At 56.6% G+C, this 12,750-nt stretch overlaps 1 protein-coding gene and 1 non-coding gene across 14 annotated transcripts in view; both read right to left on the bottom strand.

Annotated features, from left to right (window-relative positions):
• Window positions 1-12,750, bottom strand: part of EP400 (E1A binding protein p400) — a 97,868-nt gene that overhangs the window by 33,684 nt on the left and 51,434 nt on the right. For all 13 annotated transcript variants that reach the window (XM_059140599.1, XM_059140588.1, XM_059140592.1 and 10 more), the window contains 7 exons: window positions 11,382-11,546; window positions 9,595-9,750; window positions 8,363-8,457; window positions 7,643-7,914; window positions 4,131-4,333; window positions 3,864-4,033; window positions 2,536-2,732 (listed from right to left, as the gene is read on the bottom strand). In XM_059140599.1, coding sequence (XP_058996582.1) covers window positions 2,536-2,732; window positions 3,864-4,033; window positions 4,131-4,333; window positions 7,643-7,914; window positions 8,363-8,457; window positions 9,595-9,750; window positions 11,382-11,546 — 1,258 coding nt within the window. The remainder of the gene's footprint in view (window positions 1-2,535; window positions 2,733-3,863; window positions 4,034-4,130; window positions 4,334-7,642; window positions 7,915-8,362; window positions 8,458-9,594; window positions 9,751-11,381; window positions 11,547-12,750) is intronic.
• On the bottom strand, window positions 2,908-3,037 carry LOC131811998 (small nucleolar RNA SNORA49). The gene has a single exon (XR_009346231.1). It is a non-coding gene; the product is annotated as a small nucleolar RNA SNORA49 (small nucleolar RNA).

Genomic DNA, 12,750 nt, shown 5'->3' with positions numbered 1-12,750 from the left:
TGCATTCTCACCAAGCGGTGTGCTGCAGAGATCCCCCCGACCCCGCGCCCAAACACTTCCAGCGGCTGCTCGATGCCCAGGGCACGGCTGTACCCCAAGCACAGGCACCCTCTGTCCCCACTATGCGCTGTAACAAGCTCCAGAAGGCAGCGACGCCACAGGCCGGCTCCCGGGAAGGAAATGCTGGGCACAAAGGGTGCGCACCATCTCCTGTCCAGCAGACCCTGCTAACCTGATGTCCACACAGTGCAGCAACCGTGCGTCCCCAGTCAGGGCAGGCGGTCCCCGGCCATCACCACTAGCAGCTATGCCCACCGCCGTCCCGTCAGGGCGTGTAACAAAGACCGTCACACGTGCAGCACCTACCCTCCACCCGCGAGCCTGTGCCTCCCACACGTTGTGCGCAGCTGGAATGGCCCGTTTCGAGGCTTGGGTTCGTCCCACCTTTCTCGAAGAAGGGCTCGTTTACCTTTTTTTCCTCAATTTGCACGGGTAATCTAACCCTCCGTCTGCTGTGACGATTGCAAATCATTGTCCGAATCTATTATTAGTGCATTAGTTGTGTTCATGGAATCTTCTTGCAAAAGCCAAACTTCAGCTTTCATTTTAACTGCAGTCAGGTATGTCTGCCTTTCCTTCCCTCCAAGCTTTCTGTCTGGCTAAATTGATCCCTTCAAGCCACAGGTACCACCTCTTCCGTACTATGCTAAGACCGCCGCTTTCTTTCTACAGCGGCGCGCCTAAGCCTAGGGATGGTGTTCTGGCCATCAAGTGGGCACAGCACTCCGGCTCAGCTCTTCCTCACGGTCCACAGCGTCAGCAGCAAGTGCTAAACAACCTGCGCCCCAACAAAGCTGGAACCCCACCCCGCTGGTTCATGCCCCGCTGTTCACTGCTTCCCCTCCCATGACGTGCCTTCCCCCGTGCCCCTCTGCTACAGCCCTTGTCAGCATTTCCACTGGCTGCTGTCAGCTACCTTTCACTCCAAATACACTTTTTTTCCCAAAGATTTTGTTTATTTGACAGAGATACAGAGAGAGAAGGACCACAATCAGGGGAAGTGGGAGAGGGAGAAGCTGGCCCCCTGCAGGGCTGAGCAGGAGCCCAATGTGGGGCTCAATCCCAGGACCCAGGATCATGACCCGAGCCAAAGGCAGACACTTAACAACTGAGCCACCCAGGCGCCCCCAGATACACTTAAAAAAACACTTTATCCAGGGGTGCCTGGGTTTCTTGGTCAGTTAAGTGTCAGCTCGGGTCACAATTCCGGGGTCCCAGAATCAGCCCACACTGGGCTCCCTACTCAGTGAGGAGTCTGCTTCTCCTCCTCCCTCTGTCCTTGCTCCCACTCGTGTATGCATGTGCTCTCCCACTCCCTCTCAAATAAAGAAAATCTTTAAAAATAAACAAAAGCAAATAAACCCCACTTTATCCACTCACAGCTACACACACATGCATATACACAAACCCCCACGATGACAACTTTCCTAAACACTGTTCTGCGTTTGACATCGCTTTGGGGAAAGCACATTTTACACACCAGGTCTTCCTGTGCATGAACACGGCTCAGTCTCCAACTCCCATCTTACCACCTTTTGCACAATTTGGTTCTCATTTCCTACACAACTTGCATCTTTACTGCCAAGACTATTCCTGATTCGTGGTTACGGTTACTGAGAAGAAAAGCTTTCCCGTTTCCGGCTGGTAAGCGCTGAAGGGTCACAAGCCTCCGTAACCACGGAGAGCAATCGCGCAGGAAAATGTTGCGTACACAACACACGCGGTGCGCCAGGCTGCAGTTCACCAGCACGGAGACCGCCCGCAACGCGCCGCTGAAGAGGGTTAACAAGGCTGCGGGCATCAGCCGTCTAGACAGCGAGAAAGACGCCAGGAAAGACACGCGGCATCTCTGAAGGACACTTCTCCATGGGCCTCAGACAGGCCGTGACACAGCTGCTCAAACTCAGCCTTCGGAGGACTCTGCCTTGGTGGCAGGAGTGAGTGGTCATAGGCACAGTCCAGGGCCTCGCACACGGTGCCGGCACCACGCACCCGCCCGCACACCCAGTGCCAGTACATACCGCAGACCCGCTGTTGTCGCACTACCGCACTAAACGCTTCTGCGAGTTCAGACACGCACGCGAGAGCCTGCTCCACTTTCCTCAGCCACGTGCAGGGCCAGCGGAGGTGGCGCACACGGGTCTGAGCTCTTCCAGTCATTTTACTGACAGACAAGGGGCATCGGACAGGGCTCTAGAAGACGCGCAATAGATATGCGTCGAAAGCACATCAAGTTGTGTGTAAGTAAGATAATTTGACTGCGGTTTCAAGCAAACTAATTATAAACTGAGCAAATGTTGGGCCTAAAGAAAGAACACGCAAAGCAGCAAGAACAGAAGTCTGCCTCAGAAAAAATAAAGCTGTGGAAACTTCTGGAACAAGTTGTAACGTACAGTTGAGCTCCATGGGGTGCTTCTGCTCCAGCACCTGCTGCCCCCACACCTCCACACCCCGTGTCGCGCCCGCCACCCTCACCGGTAGATGTGGACATCCTTGCGCCTCCCGATCCGCTCGCACCACTCCTGGGCCTTGGCGTCCATCACGGGGTTCAGGTCGTTGTCATAGAACACCACTGCGTCGGCCTCCACCAGGCTCACGCCTGTGGCGCGGCTGTGGGTCGACAAAATGGCACAGAAGATCCTCCTGTCCCTGTTGAAACTCCTCATCAGCTCCTGGGATGAAATGAAGCCCTCGGGTTAGCTCCCCGGGCCGGCGCTGGCACAGCTCGGCACCCCCAGGAACGAACGTGCGGCCATCTCCCGATGACTGCGCACAGACACCCCCACGCGCTCTGCACAGGCCAGGCCTCACCGACCAAAGGAAAACGTCCGCCTCCACCTGACATGGACTGTCAGCTCAAGCCGTAGGCCCCAGGAGAACACAGAGTCTTCCTGGGGAGGGACGTGTGCTCGGTCCTATACCCTCAGGCAATGCCTGGGCCTTCACAGCAAAAGACCCAGGAGTAAGGCTGAGGGAGCAGAGAAACGGGCCAGAGAAGCTTTCAGCCTCCGGGGAGCACTGCTCTCTGCAGTGAGCTCAGCACCAAACCCGACCGGCACAGGGACCCCTTCCTTCCTTCCCGGAGAGTCCACGTGTGGTCTGTGAAAACACTCCTGACAAAGCTCGCTCATGAACCCGGCGCCACGTCCCCTCCCAGGCCCTCGTCCACGTGCACACATGCGGGCGGAAAGGCCCAGGTGTGCGGGATCACGGAGTCTGGGAACCTGCTCCCAGCGGAAGCATTCTGTGGGGCTACTCCATCCCACTCCAAATGCTTTGATGACCAGCTTGCAGTCCAGCCCACAGACACTCAGCACGGGGCTACCCAGCAGCACAGCACATGCACGACCTACAGACCCATCGTGCTGTGTGTGTGTCGCTCCAGGGAGAAGCAGAGGTGCCACAGGCACACTGAGCCCTTGGCGCAGAATCACTCGGGCTGGCACACGCCCTGCACCATCAGCCTGACTCCTAGGAAGCCGTGCGGCTCCGCGCCAGCCGAGAGCTCAAGAGATAACCATCTGGCTGCGCCGACCCATGGGACACGGCCTTAGCCGATCTGACAAGCGACAGAGGGGCACGCAGCACGACCTGCACTTCCCGCAGGGTGCCTCGCGGGGACCGTGCCCAGGCTCTCACCCTGGCCGCATCTGAAGCGCACCAGCCCGCTCCTCATGGCACAGGCCACCACGCCCCAGCAGCCGCGCACGTCCCGTAACAGGATGCAGGAGCTGCGGGCCTGCCGGGGCCAGGGCCGTGAAGCAGCCCCCGCCCCGCAGCGCGGCGCCCCCTCCCTTCCTTACCTGCCGCTGCTCGCTGTTCGCGTTCTCATCGATCCTGACGTAGGTGAGATAATGGAAGTTCAAGAACGTCTCTAAAATGTCCAACATGAGAACCATCTGCGACAAGATCAGCACTCGACGTCCCTCAGACTTCAACTTCTGAAGCAAGACGGCTAAGGCTTCGAGCTTTCCTACAGAACCAACAACATCGAGTCTCTCCTGAGCCCGGGCGCAGAGGGCCCAGAGGGCCGACCTCGAGGCCAGCGCAGATGGGAGTCCCCTCCGTACCTGAGTCAAACTGCACCAACCGGAGCTCCGGAAACCGGAGGGAGCGCAGCGCCGTCATCCGCCGCAGCTGCTGCGCGTAGGGAGCCGTGTACTCTCGAAGACGGTGCCTCAGGAGCCTCATCCTGCGGCTGTAGAGGGACGGCGGCCTCGCCACCCACAGGGACGGGGGCGCGGCCACCACCGGAGGAATCACACACACCACCCTGAGAAGCAGAAAGCACGCGGATCGGACACGCTGCCCACGGCGTCTCCACCAGCAGCTCCTCCGTCTCAGGAAGCAGAGGTCCATGAAGGAAGCGGCAGAACCTTCTACTGGTGTGGCCAAAAAAACCAGGCTGTTTAATCACAGTCACACGGGGTGACACAGCTGCTGGCCGTGTCACAGCACCATCCATCACAGCATCCACGGGAGCTGTGTCCTGGCCCCTGCCGGCCTCCAGCTGGAAAGAAGCGGCACAGAGCACCCCCCAGAGCCTGCAGGAAAGGGCACAGAGACGCCCCATTCCCTGTGAAACTCGTGTTCTGGTGGGAATCTCGGGGTGCGGGTCCTGTGTCCCCAGGACGGTCTGGGGGAGAACTGCACCCCAGAGCTGGGGGAGCCATATGCCGCCAGGAGCGGAGTCAGACTCCGCAGGAGAAGGCCCGCTGAGAGCAGCACGAGAAGGACTCCGGCGGGCCGTGACAGCAGAGGACACGTGCCCCCCACACCAGGACAGCCTCACTCTGGACATCAGCTCACACTGCGTCTCCCTGATTTGCTACCAAATGCATGCAAATAAAAAGGCCATCTATGACCAAAACCACTGGTGACAAAATCAAACCACTAAATAAGTGGATAGCAAGTCCACACTCACTAACCCGGAGTCCACGTGGCCGACCCACACGTTCTGCCCACCTGCCCTGAAGTTCTGGCGTGGCCCTAAGCCAAACCCCAGCCGTTACTCTGTAGATCACTGACACAGTGAGCCGAAGGCTACCACACCAGAAGGGCCACACAGGATCTGGCGAGAACAGAGCCAGAGGCACACCGCCCATCACCGGGGCTCAGGGAGGGAAGAGACAACACCCAGCTGAGGAGGGCCCAGGGAGAGGCCCAAGGCAGTCACCTCTGTCTGCCAACGGAGTAGAGCACGTCTCTCAACAAATGGTGCTGGACAAGCAGGCACCCACCCGCAAATATGTGAACGTGAAAGACTCGACCAGAGGTCCCGGCTTTCTCGCGGCAGTACCCAGTAAACCCTACTCCTGCAAACAAAGAAACCCCAAATAACTAGCAACCCACATGAATTTGATTGAGCCTCTGAATCTATTTACAGATGATACAGGCAACAAAGCTACACACCAGATTATACCTCCAGGAACCAATTCAGCAAATCCACATTGTGGGAAATTCTACAGAGAAAACCACCAGTTTTCCTCGACAAATAAACTGCAAGAGGAAAAAAAAAGGCAAGCCAGAAGCACAACCTACGATTAGGAGCTACACGACATGTATCCCCAACTGCTGCGTCTCTACATCACTGCCATTCTGATTGGAACCATAAAAACGCTTACGAGATAAGCACAACTGCGTGTGCAGAAGAGACATTTCACAGTATCGAGAACTGTTCTTTTCTTAGCTAGTGTAATGGTACGGTGCCTGCGCTGCTTTCAGAGCACAACGAAATCTTACACAGGAACTCCTGTCTGTCCGGAGCTAGCTGCAAACAGTCTGTGCTTCCGGGCAGTAAACACGGACGCAGAGCTGGGCTGAAGGCGGGCTCCAGGTACACTCGGGTTCACTGCGGTAGTCTGCTCGTATGGGTTTAAAGATTTTCTGAAATGTGAGATTCTTCAAATGGGGAAAAAATGAATCTAGACACAGACCTAGTTCCTTCACAAACATCAACTCCAAATGGAGCGCAGATCCGCAGAGAGAGGCCGACAGGGGGCCCTGGACGAGGGCAGGCCCAGGTGCGCAGGGCCCAGCGATGACTTTCCAGGCCCAGACAAAAGGCAAGGCCGCTGAGAGGAGGGGGAGCTGGATCTCACTAACCCTCAACACAGCCGCCCCGTGAAAGCAAACGTCGTAAGGAGACAAGCCACAGGCCAGGGCAGGGCACGAGAGACACCGCTGATAAAGGACAAGCACTCTGAAAGCCCAACAGCGAGAACACAAACATTAAACAACGGGCCGAAGACCCCCAACAGACACCTCTTCAGAGAAGAAATGCACGCGGCGAAAAGCTACGAAAACAGGCTCCACATGGCGTGTCCTCAAGGAAGTGCGGATGACATCAGCCCCGAGACACCACGACACACATGTCAGAGTGGCCAGAACCCACAGCACGGACCACAGAGCGGGCTCTCGCTCACTGCTGCTGGGAACGCAGAACGGGGCAGCCACTTGGCTAGTCTGCCGGACCTTTTCTACCGGGTGAATCGTGCTCCCACCAGATGACCTGCCAATCGTGCTTCCGGTTCTCATTCAAATGCACTGAAATGTACGTTCACGCAAACCCCTGCACGCGGACCTTTACAGCAGCTTTGTCTGTGACTGCTGAAACCTGAAAGCAACCAAGCTGTTCTCCAGTAGGTGACGGATAAACGGGCCCACGAGACAAGGGAGCATCACTGGGAGCTAAGAGAAATGGCCGTCGAGCCACGGAGCTCTGACGGGGAGCCTTCACCGCATCTCGCTAAGAGAAAGAGTCTGCATCTAAAGAGTCCGCACCCCGTACGATTCTGGGAAAGGCAAGCTACAGGAACAGTAAAGAGGATTTCGTGGGGAGGCACGAGCAGGCGGGGCACAGGTCTTTACGGCAGTTCCCACACCGTGGCAAGACGGTGGACACAAGCCAGTCCACAGGAGCACGGCCGGGTCCCCACCGTGAACACTCAGCCGCAGGCACACAGCAGAGGGGGGAGAGAAGACCCATCCTCAGGCCGGACCTGACCAGCACTCAATGCAGGGAATGGAGCACAAACAGGGTGGCCGCTCTAGGCAGGGCCCAGAGGAAGCACAGCTCGGTGGGCGGGGTGGGGGGGCTGCGCTGGCCCCCCACCTAACAGCATCTGCGCTTTCATTTTCTCTCCTAAAGCTCGTTTGTGTTTAACACTTAAATACACATTCCTCACTACGCAACGTTAACTTTTTCATGTGGTTTTCCAATAAAATATTACTTTAAGAAAAACATAGAGAAACTCATCAAGCACACAGCGGTCTGTTCCAGCACCTGGAACGCACACGGCTGCTGTGGCCCTGCGCCCAGGCCAGCCAACGTGCACCCAAGCGGGGCCCCAGGGACTAGGGCCAGGGCCCGGGGAAAAGAAGCCACTGAGGATACACAGCCTTCCCGGAGAAGACAAGCTGGTGCCAGAGCCAAAGATGCAGGAATAATTCACAACCGACGTCTGAGAACCGCTCAGCAAGGAACTGACAGAACAGGCTTCCGGCAGGACAAGCGGGGCCGGAGGCCCGCGGGGGCCCATGGAGGAGAGTGAGGTGCGGGCTCCCACGCAGGCCGCCCTACCTGTCGATGACATCCTGCAGGCAGGCTTGCCGCTGGGTCAGCGTCAAAATCAGGTCCTTCTGACCGTGGGAGGGTGGCATGTACCCACCCGCTGGCCCGGCCCCCTTCCGCTGGCTGCTGTCAGAAGCCCCCGGCCAAGGCGTCTGTTCTCGGCCGACCACGGAACAAATCCGCAGCAGATCTCGGCCGTAGACGGGGGCCCGCGAGCAGCGCCGCTCGTTGACAAAGTAGATCTGGTCCAGTCGCTCCTTCAGAAGTCTGCTCTTCTCCTCCTTCGTGGGAAACAGCGTGAGAAACGGTCACTGACGGACACAGTCTCACCAAGCCCCACAGCGTCCCTCACGCACGGCGACCCTGAGACACCCCGCCCCTTCTACGGCGGTACACGACAGAAAGGAGGCGGACAACATAGTGTGCATCTCTGACTGAAAAATCTTTCTCCAGACGAGGTGATATTTCTAACACCCGGAAGACAGCTTCAAAAACAAAAAACGTGGAAGATATCTGCAATCACGAAGCCCAGTTTCCTTTGTTATGAAATGTGTTTTTAGAGTCAAATTCTGGGATTCAGAGTGATGACGTGCTTTCAAGGCCCACATGCCGACAACTCCATTAAATATCACAACCGTCCCCCCAACAAGCAGCTCCTGAGAAACAACTTCGGAGGGTGAACGAGCGGCCCGGGGGCCCCACGCAGGGTTGGTGAGGGAGGCGCCGTACCTGAGTTGGCCCTCCAACAGGAGAGGCCGGTTTGGAGGCCATTCCGGGTTCTCCCGCAGGCAGCGGGTTGACTGCCACTCGCCCCGGCACACCAACTGCAGAGCAAGAGGGAAGAGCTGAACGCACACGTCTGCGGGCTCCGCAGACCCTCCTCCGGCAGCTCGCTCTAGGGACACACTGCCCACACCCCTCAGGACTGCCCGCAAAGCACCCGCTTGCCAGCCATCGTCTGAGCTGTGGGTGTCTCTCTCCTCTAGTGAAAGCTCAGTGTGCTCAGAGGAAGCACCCACACCTGAGGCCCAGGGTCATCCTCACCGCCAGCATGTGGCCACACACAGCCCCTGGGACATCACCCGCGCGCCCACCCCCAGCAGGGAGCCTGCACTGTCCTTGTCCTCCGAAGCAGGACAGAGCAGTCGCTGCACCCCAGTGGTGCACCCCCATCTGCCAGGCCACACCACACATCCTGACGGAGACCGCTCAGGAGGCACCAAGGACTAAAAGGGGCCACTTCAGCAGGCCACAGGAGGGTGGGGATGTGTCCTGCCTGGGGGGATGGGTGCTGGCAGCGGGTTCCGGGGGGTGGGAGGCGGCCTGGAAAACAGAGTCAGCCACAGGTGGGAACACGGGCCGCGGCTGGGACACGGAAATGCTGCTCCCTGGACCCCATGGCAGGGTCCCTCAGTCAAGACAGAGACCAGGGCTGATCAGGGACAAGAGCTTCAGGTCGGGAGGGGACCCCCCACTGCGTCCACCCACGAGCCCCATCTGACCACCCACTCAGCCTCCTCAGCAGACCACACGCGGCTGGGCATGGCAGGGAAGGCAAGACCCTGGTGAGAAGCAGGCCATGGTCGGGCCAGATGCAGAAGGGCCCAGATCCTGCTCCGGTACCTGTCCCGGGGGGAAATTCTAGCATGCTCGCTAAATGTATTTGTGACCTTAGCAAGCCAAGTTCTCATGATTCTAAATGTCTTGTCAGAACAAGAAGAAAACAAAAATCTAGGTGAGCAGAGACTAGTCATATTCAAAATACCTCCGAGAGGAAGGAGGGAGAAAAGACGCCAGGCTGAGAGCAGCCCCGTCCGCAGAAAGCAGAGACCGCCGCAGCAGGATGTTCGGGTTCTGAGACCACGGGAACAAATCAGCAGCAACTAGCTCCCCATCCCCTTCGAAGCAAAGTCACACAGAAAGAAGCTTCCACATGTAGTGACCCCATCGGAGCACTCTACCTGGCGCAGTCACGGGGGCTGGGCCCGGGCCACCAGCCGGGGGCTTGCTTCCCAGGGCGTTGAGGGCACCTGCCTGAGACATGGTCTGCATCACCACGGGGCCTGGCGGTCGCAGGTAGGACTGCCCTGGAGCGGACACGATCTGAAGAACGCTGCCTGCAATCACAGGGCCCGAGAGGCGTCACTCACAAGCTGCAGGCACCTCCTCCTACCTGCCACGTGCACCTCCAGATGTGCAGGACAAATGAAGCAACAGACCGAAAATCCGAATTTAGATTTACTCCAACAAGGCACTGCAGAGTTCAGTAACTTGGGAAAAAATGACTATTTCACTTACAGCGAATGAAAAACTAAGAATACAGTCACTTTCACCTAAAGTCAAGAAAACGCTCAACTGGGGCACCTGGGTGGCTCAGTGGGTTAAGCCTCTGCCCTCAGCTCAGGTCATGATCTCAGGGTCCTGGGATCGATCCCCGCATCGGGCTCTCTGCTCAGCAGGGAGCCTGCTTCCCCCTCTCTCTCTGCCTACCTCTCTGCCTACTTGTGATCTGTCTGTCAAATAAATAAATAAAATCTTTAAAAAAAAAAAAAAAAGGAAAGGAAAACGCTCAATTATTCTTTGCCATTTCTGACTTCGGGCAATGCGGTGGACACCAGGACCGGTCTGTTGTGCCTGCCCGAGGCCCCACGCCACTCCCAGAGCCGAGGTCCCAGCTCCGGACCACACATGGGTGCTGGCCAACCTGTAAAGTCAACGAAGAAACACATCCATTCTCTACCCAAAAGCTGCAGCTCTCACTGCACTCAGTTCAAGGTGCTCGCCACATACAGCCCTCAGTGTGAGAAAGCCTGACATCGCTTACTCTGGAGGAGTGTCCCCACACTGGGCTCCGCGCCAAGGGGGGCCCGCCAGAGGTATCTGATGGGCTTCGCGCAAACGAGAGCCCGCCAGAGGTATTGACAGATAGCCTTGCCCTTTCGGCCGGAAAACTGAAGGAATAGGGAATTAAGCAAAATTAACAGCTGTCTTTGCTGTAGGTGTCCTGGGGCCTCCACTCTGCTAAGCTGTGTGTGACCTCCCAGCGCCCGTACAGAGTGTCCCAGCCCTGGCTCACAGGCGCTGCACATAACTCGTCCCAGGGAGGCTACGTGTGATCTAGGACCACAGCCACGGGGGACTCAAGCGCTGAGCCACTGCCACTGGTTCCTTGGGCTAATCCCAGCACGCCTCTCGGACCACTCGCCCTCTACACAAAGCAGTTACCATAGGAGTACATCGTGCTCAGACAAAGGTCTAAGAGGCTTTCGTCTCGGAGCCAACGCTGTAAATTCTGTACATGAAAGAACATAACTTCTACACAACTTGCTAGTCCTGGGGTGTTTTTAGGACACTTTATTTCACACTAAAGTTAAAAAAGCAGCAAATATTTCTATTTCATTTTTAAAACAGGGAACATTTGGGGCACCTGGCCAGCTCAGTTGGGGTGCAGGTGACTCCTGATCTTGAGATTGTGAGTTCAAGCCCCACACTGAGCATAGAACTTACTCAAAAGAGAATAAAAGCAAGAAAATTTCAAAATGGGCTACATTTCCAAAGAGTGTATTTCATCGAGAAACCGTATCAGCTACACCGCACGTATCTGTCACAGGCCAGCAGGCCAGCGTTCTCAACACCCCCCGAGGCCATCTCCAGATGAAGCACCCGCGCTCCTGGGGCTGCCCAACGTGCCCAAGTCCAGCAGCAGGAGAGGGGTGGGGATGACAGTGAGACAGCAGCAGGCCCTTACCTTGCAGCTGTAGGGGCTGGCCAGCGGTGAGCTGCCGCAGCTGGCTGTGTGACAAGGTGAACTTGTTCCCCTGAAACTGCAGCGTCACCGGGGTCTCTGGCTGGGCGACCCGGCTCTGTGGCCCTGCCAGGGAAGCCAGCTGGGCTATTTTGACCACCTCCCCACCTGTGGAAACGCAGAGGAAGACGGGATTAAAACGTCCGCGGAGCCTGCGGCTGTGCTGCGGACGACCATCTGTCGTCCAGCATGAGCGTCTGTAGCAAACTGACGAGTCACACAAACGTTTCTTAGGCATCGCTTCCTAACGCTTTCAGAAAATGACTCTAACAGAAAAGAGAAAATTAAAATTAATATTGATCTTAACAGTTGATTTATTTACTTATAACTGCTGAAGATTTTAGGTATCAAATCTTAATATAATTAACCAAACTACCAACAAATGTTTTACTTTTCTCTCCAACCAATGAAAAAGCAGCAAACATCAAATATAGCAGAAATCTATTTCTCATACACTTTGGAACTCTAATATCAACCTCTTCAGAACCTTTCAGAACGTGAAGAGTACCTGCCCGATTCAGTGCACAGACGTACGGGAGAGATTACACCCCTACGAGTGTAAGAGCGGGTCACTAGCACAGATCCGCCATACAAACGCAGCCGTAAGATACAAAGGTTCCCACTAACTTGGACTACACTGTGGGATTCAATCTAGAACGCTGACTGAAAAAATGCCAGACTCGACATCACCTAACACATGGTTTGTGAAACCGTAACTCGGACGGAGTCCTGTGCACCCGACTCAGAAACGTACGCCTGGCAGGCTCTGAGTGAATGCCAAGGGCACAGGGTTCTGTCCCCCAGTGGTTGATCATGAAACCTGAACGCTACCCCCCCAGGAAATCCATGCCAGAATGATCAGTGACACCATACAGAGAACAGTTAGCAGAAGACCAGGAAAATGCCCAGAGGTCCTGCCCACAGAGGCTGTGAACAGGAGGGAATGACAGGAGGAGGCGCAGAGAAGTGTGTGTGGACAGGACAGCCCTGGCCCTGCCCCACCCACACGGAGTGAAGGCTCAGCTCCCGTGGCAGGGTCCCCACAACACCTGTCTCTGGCAAACAGAAATGTCACCCGTGCTCTCCCCGCGGCAGCTAGCCAGGACTGTAACTCTGCACTCAATGACAGTGGAAGTGAGGCTTCATCATGAGGGACTAGTCTGAACTCGGGGTCTCGTGACACCTGCGCCCCAGCTTCCCAGGGAGACCACCACAGACTGGTCACGCCGAGGTACGAAGTGCTCGAGGGGGCGTCTGAGAAACAGTGCTGCCTACGACCGTCTCCGTCAGGACACTTCCTACAGCACAGTCA

The sequence above is a fragment of the Mustela lutreola genome, chromosome 11, assembly GCF_030435805.1.
Source record: "Mustela lutreola isolate mMusLut2 chromosome 11, mMusLut2.pri, whole genome shotgun sequence".
Classification (NCBI taxonomy): Eukaryota; Metazoa; Chordata; class Mammalia; order Carnivora; family Mustelidae; genus Mustela; species Mustela lutreola.
The sequence above is the reverse complement of the archived record's forward strand: the minus strand, read 5'-3'. Positions and strand labels throughout refer to the sequence as shown.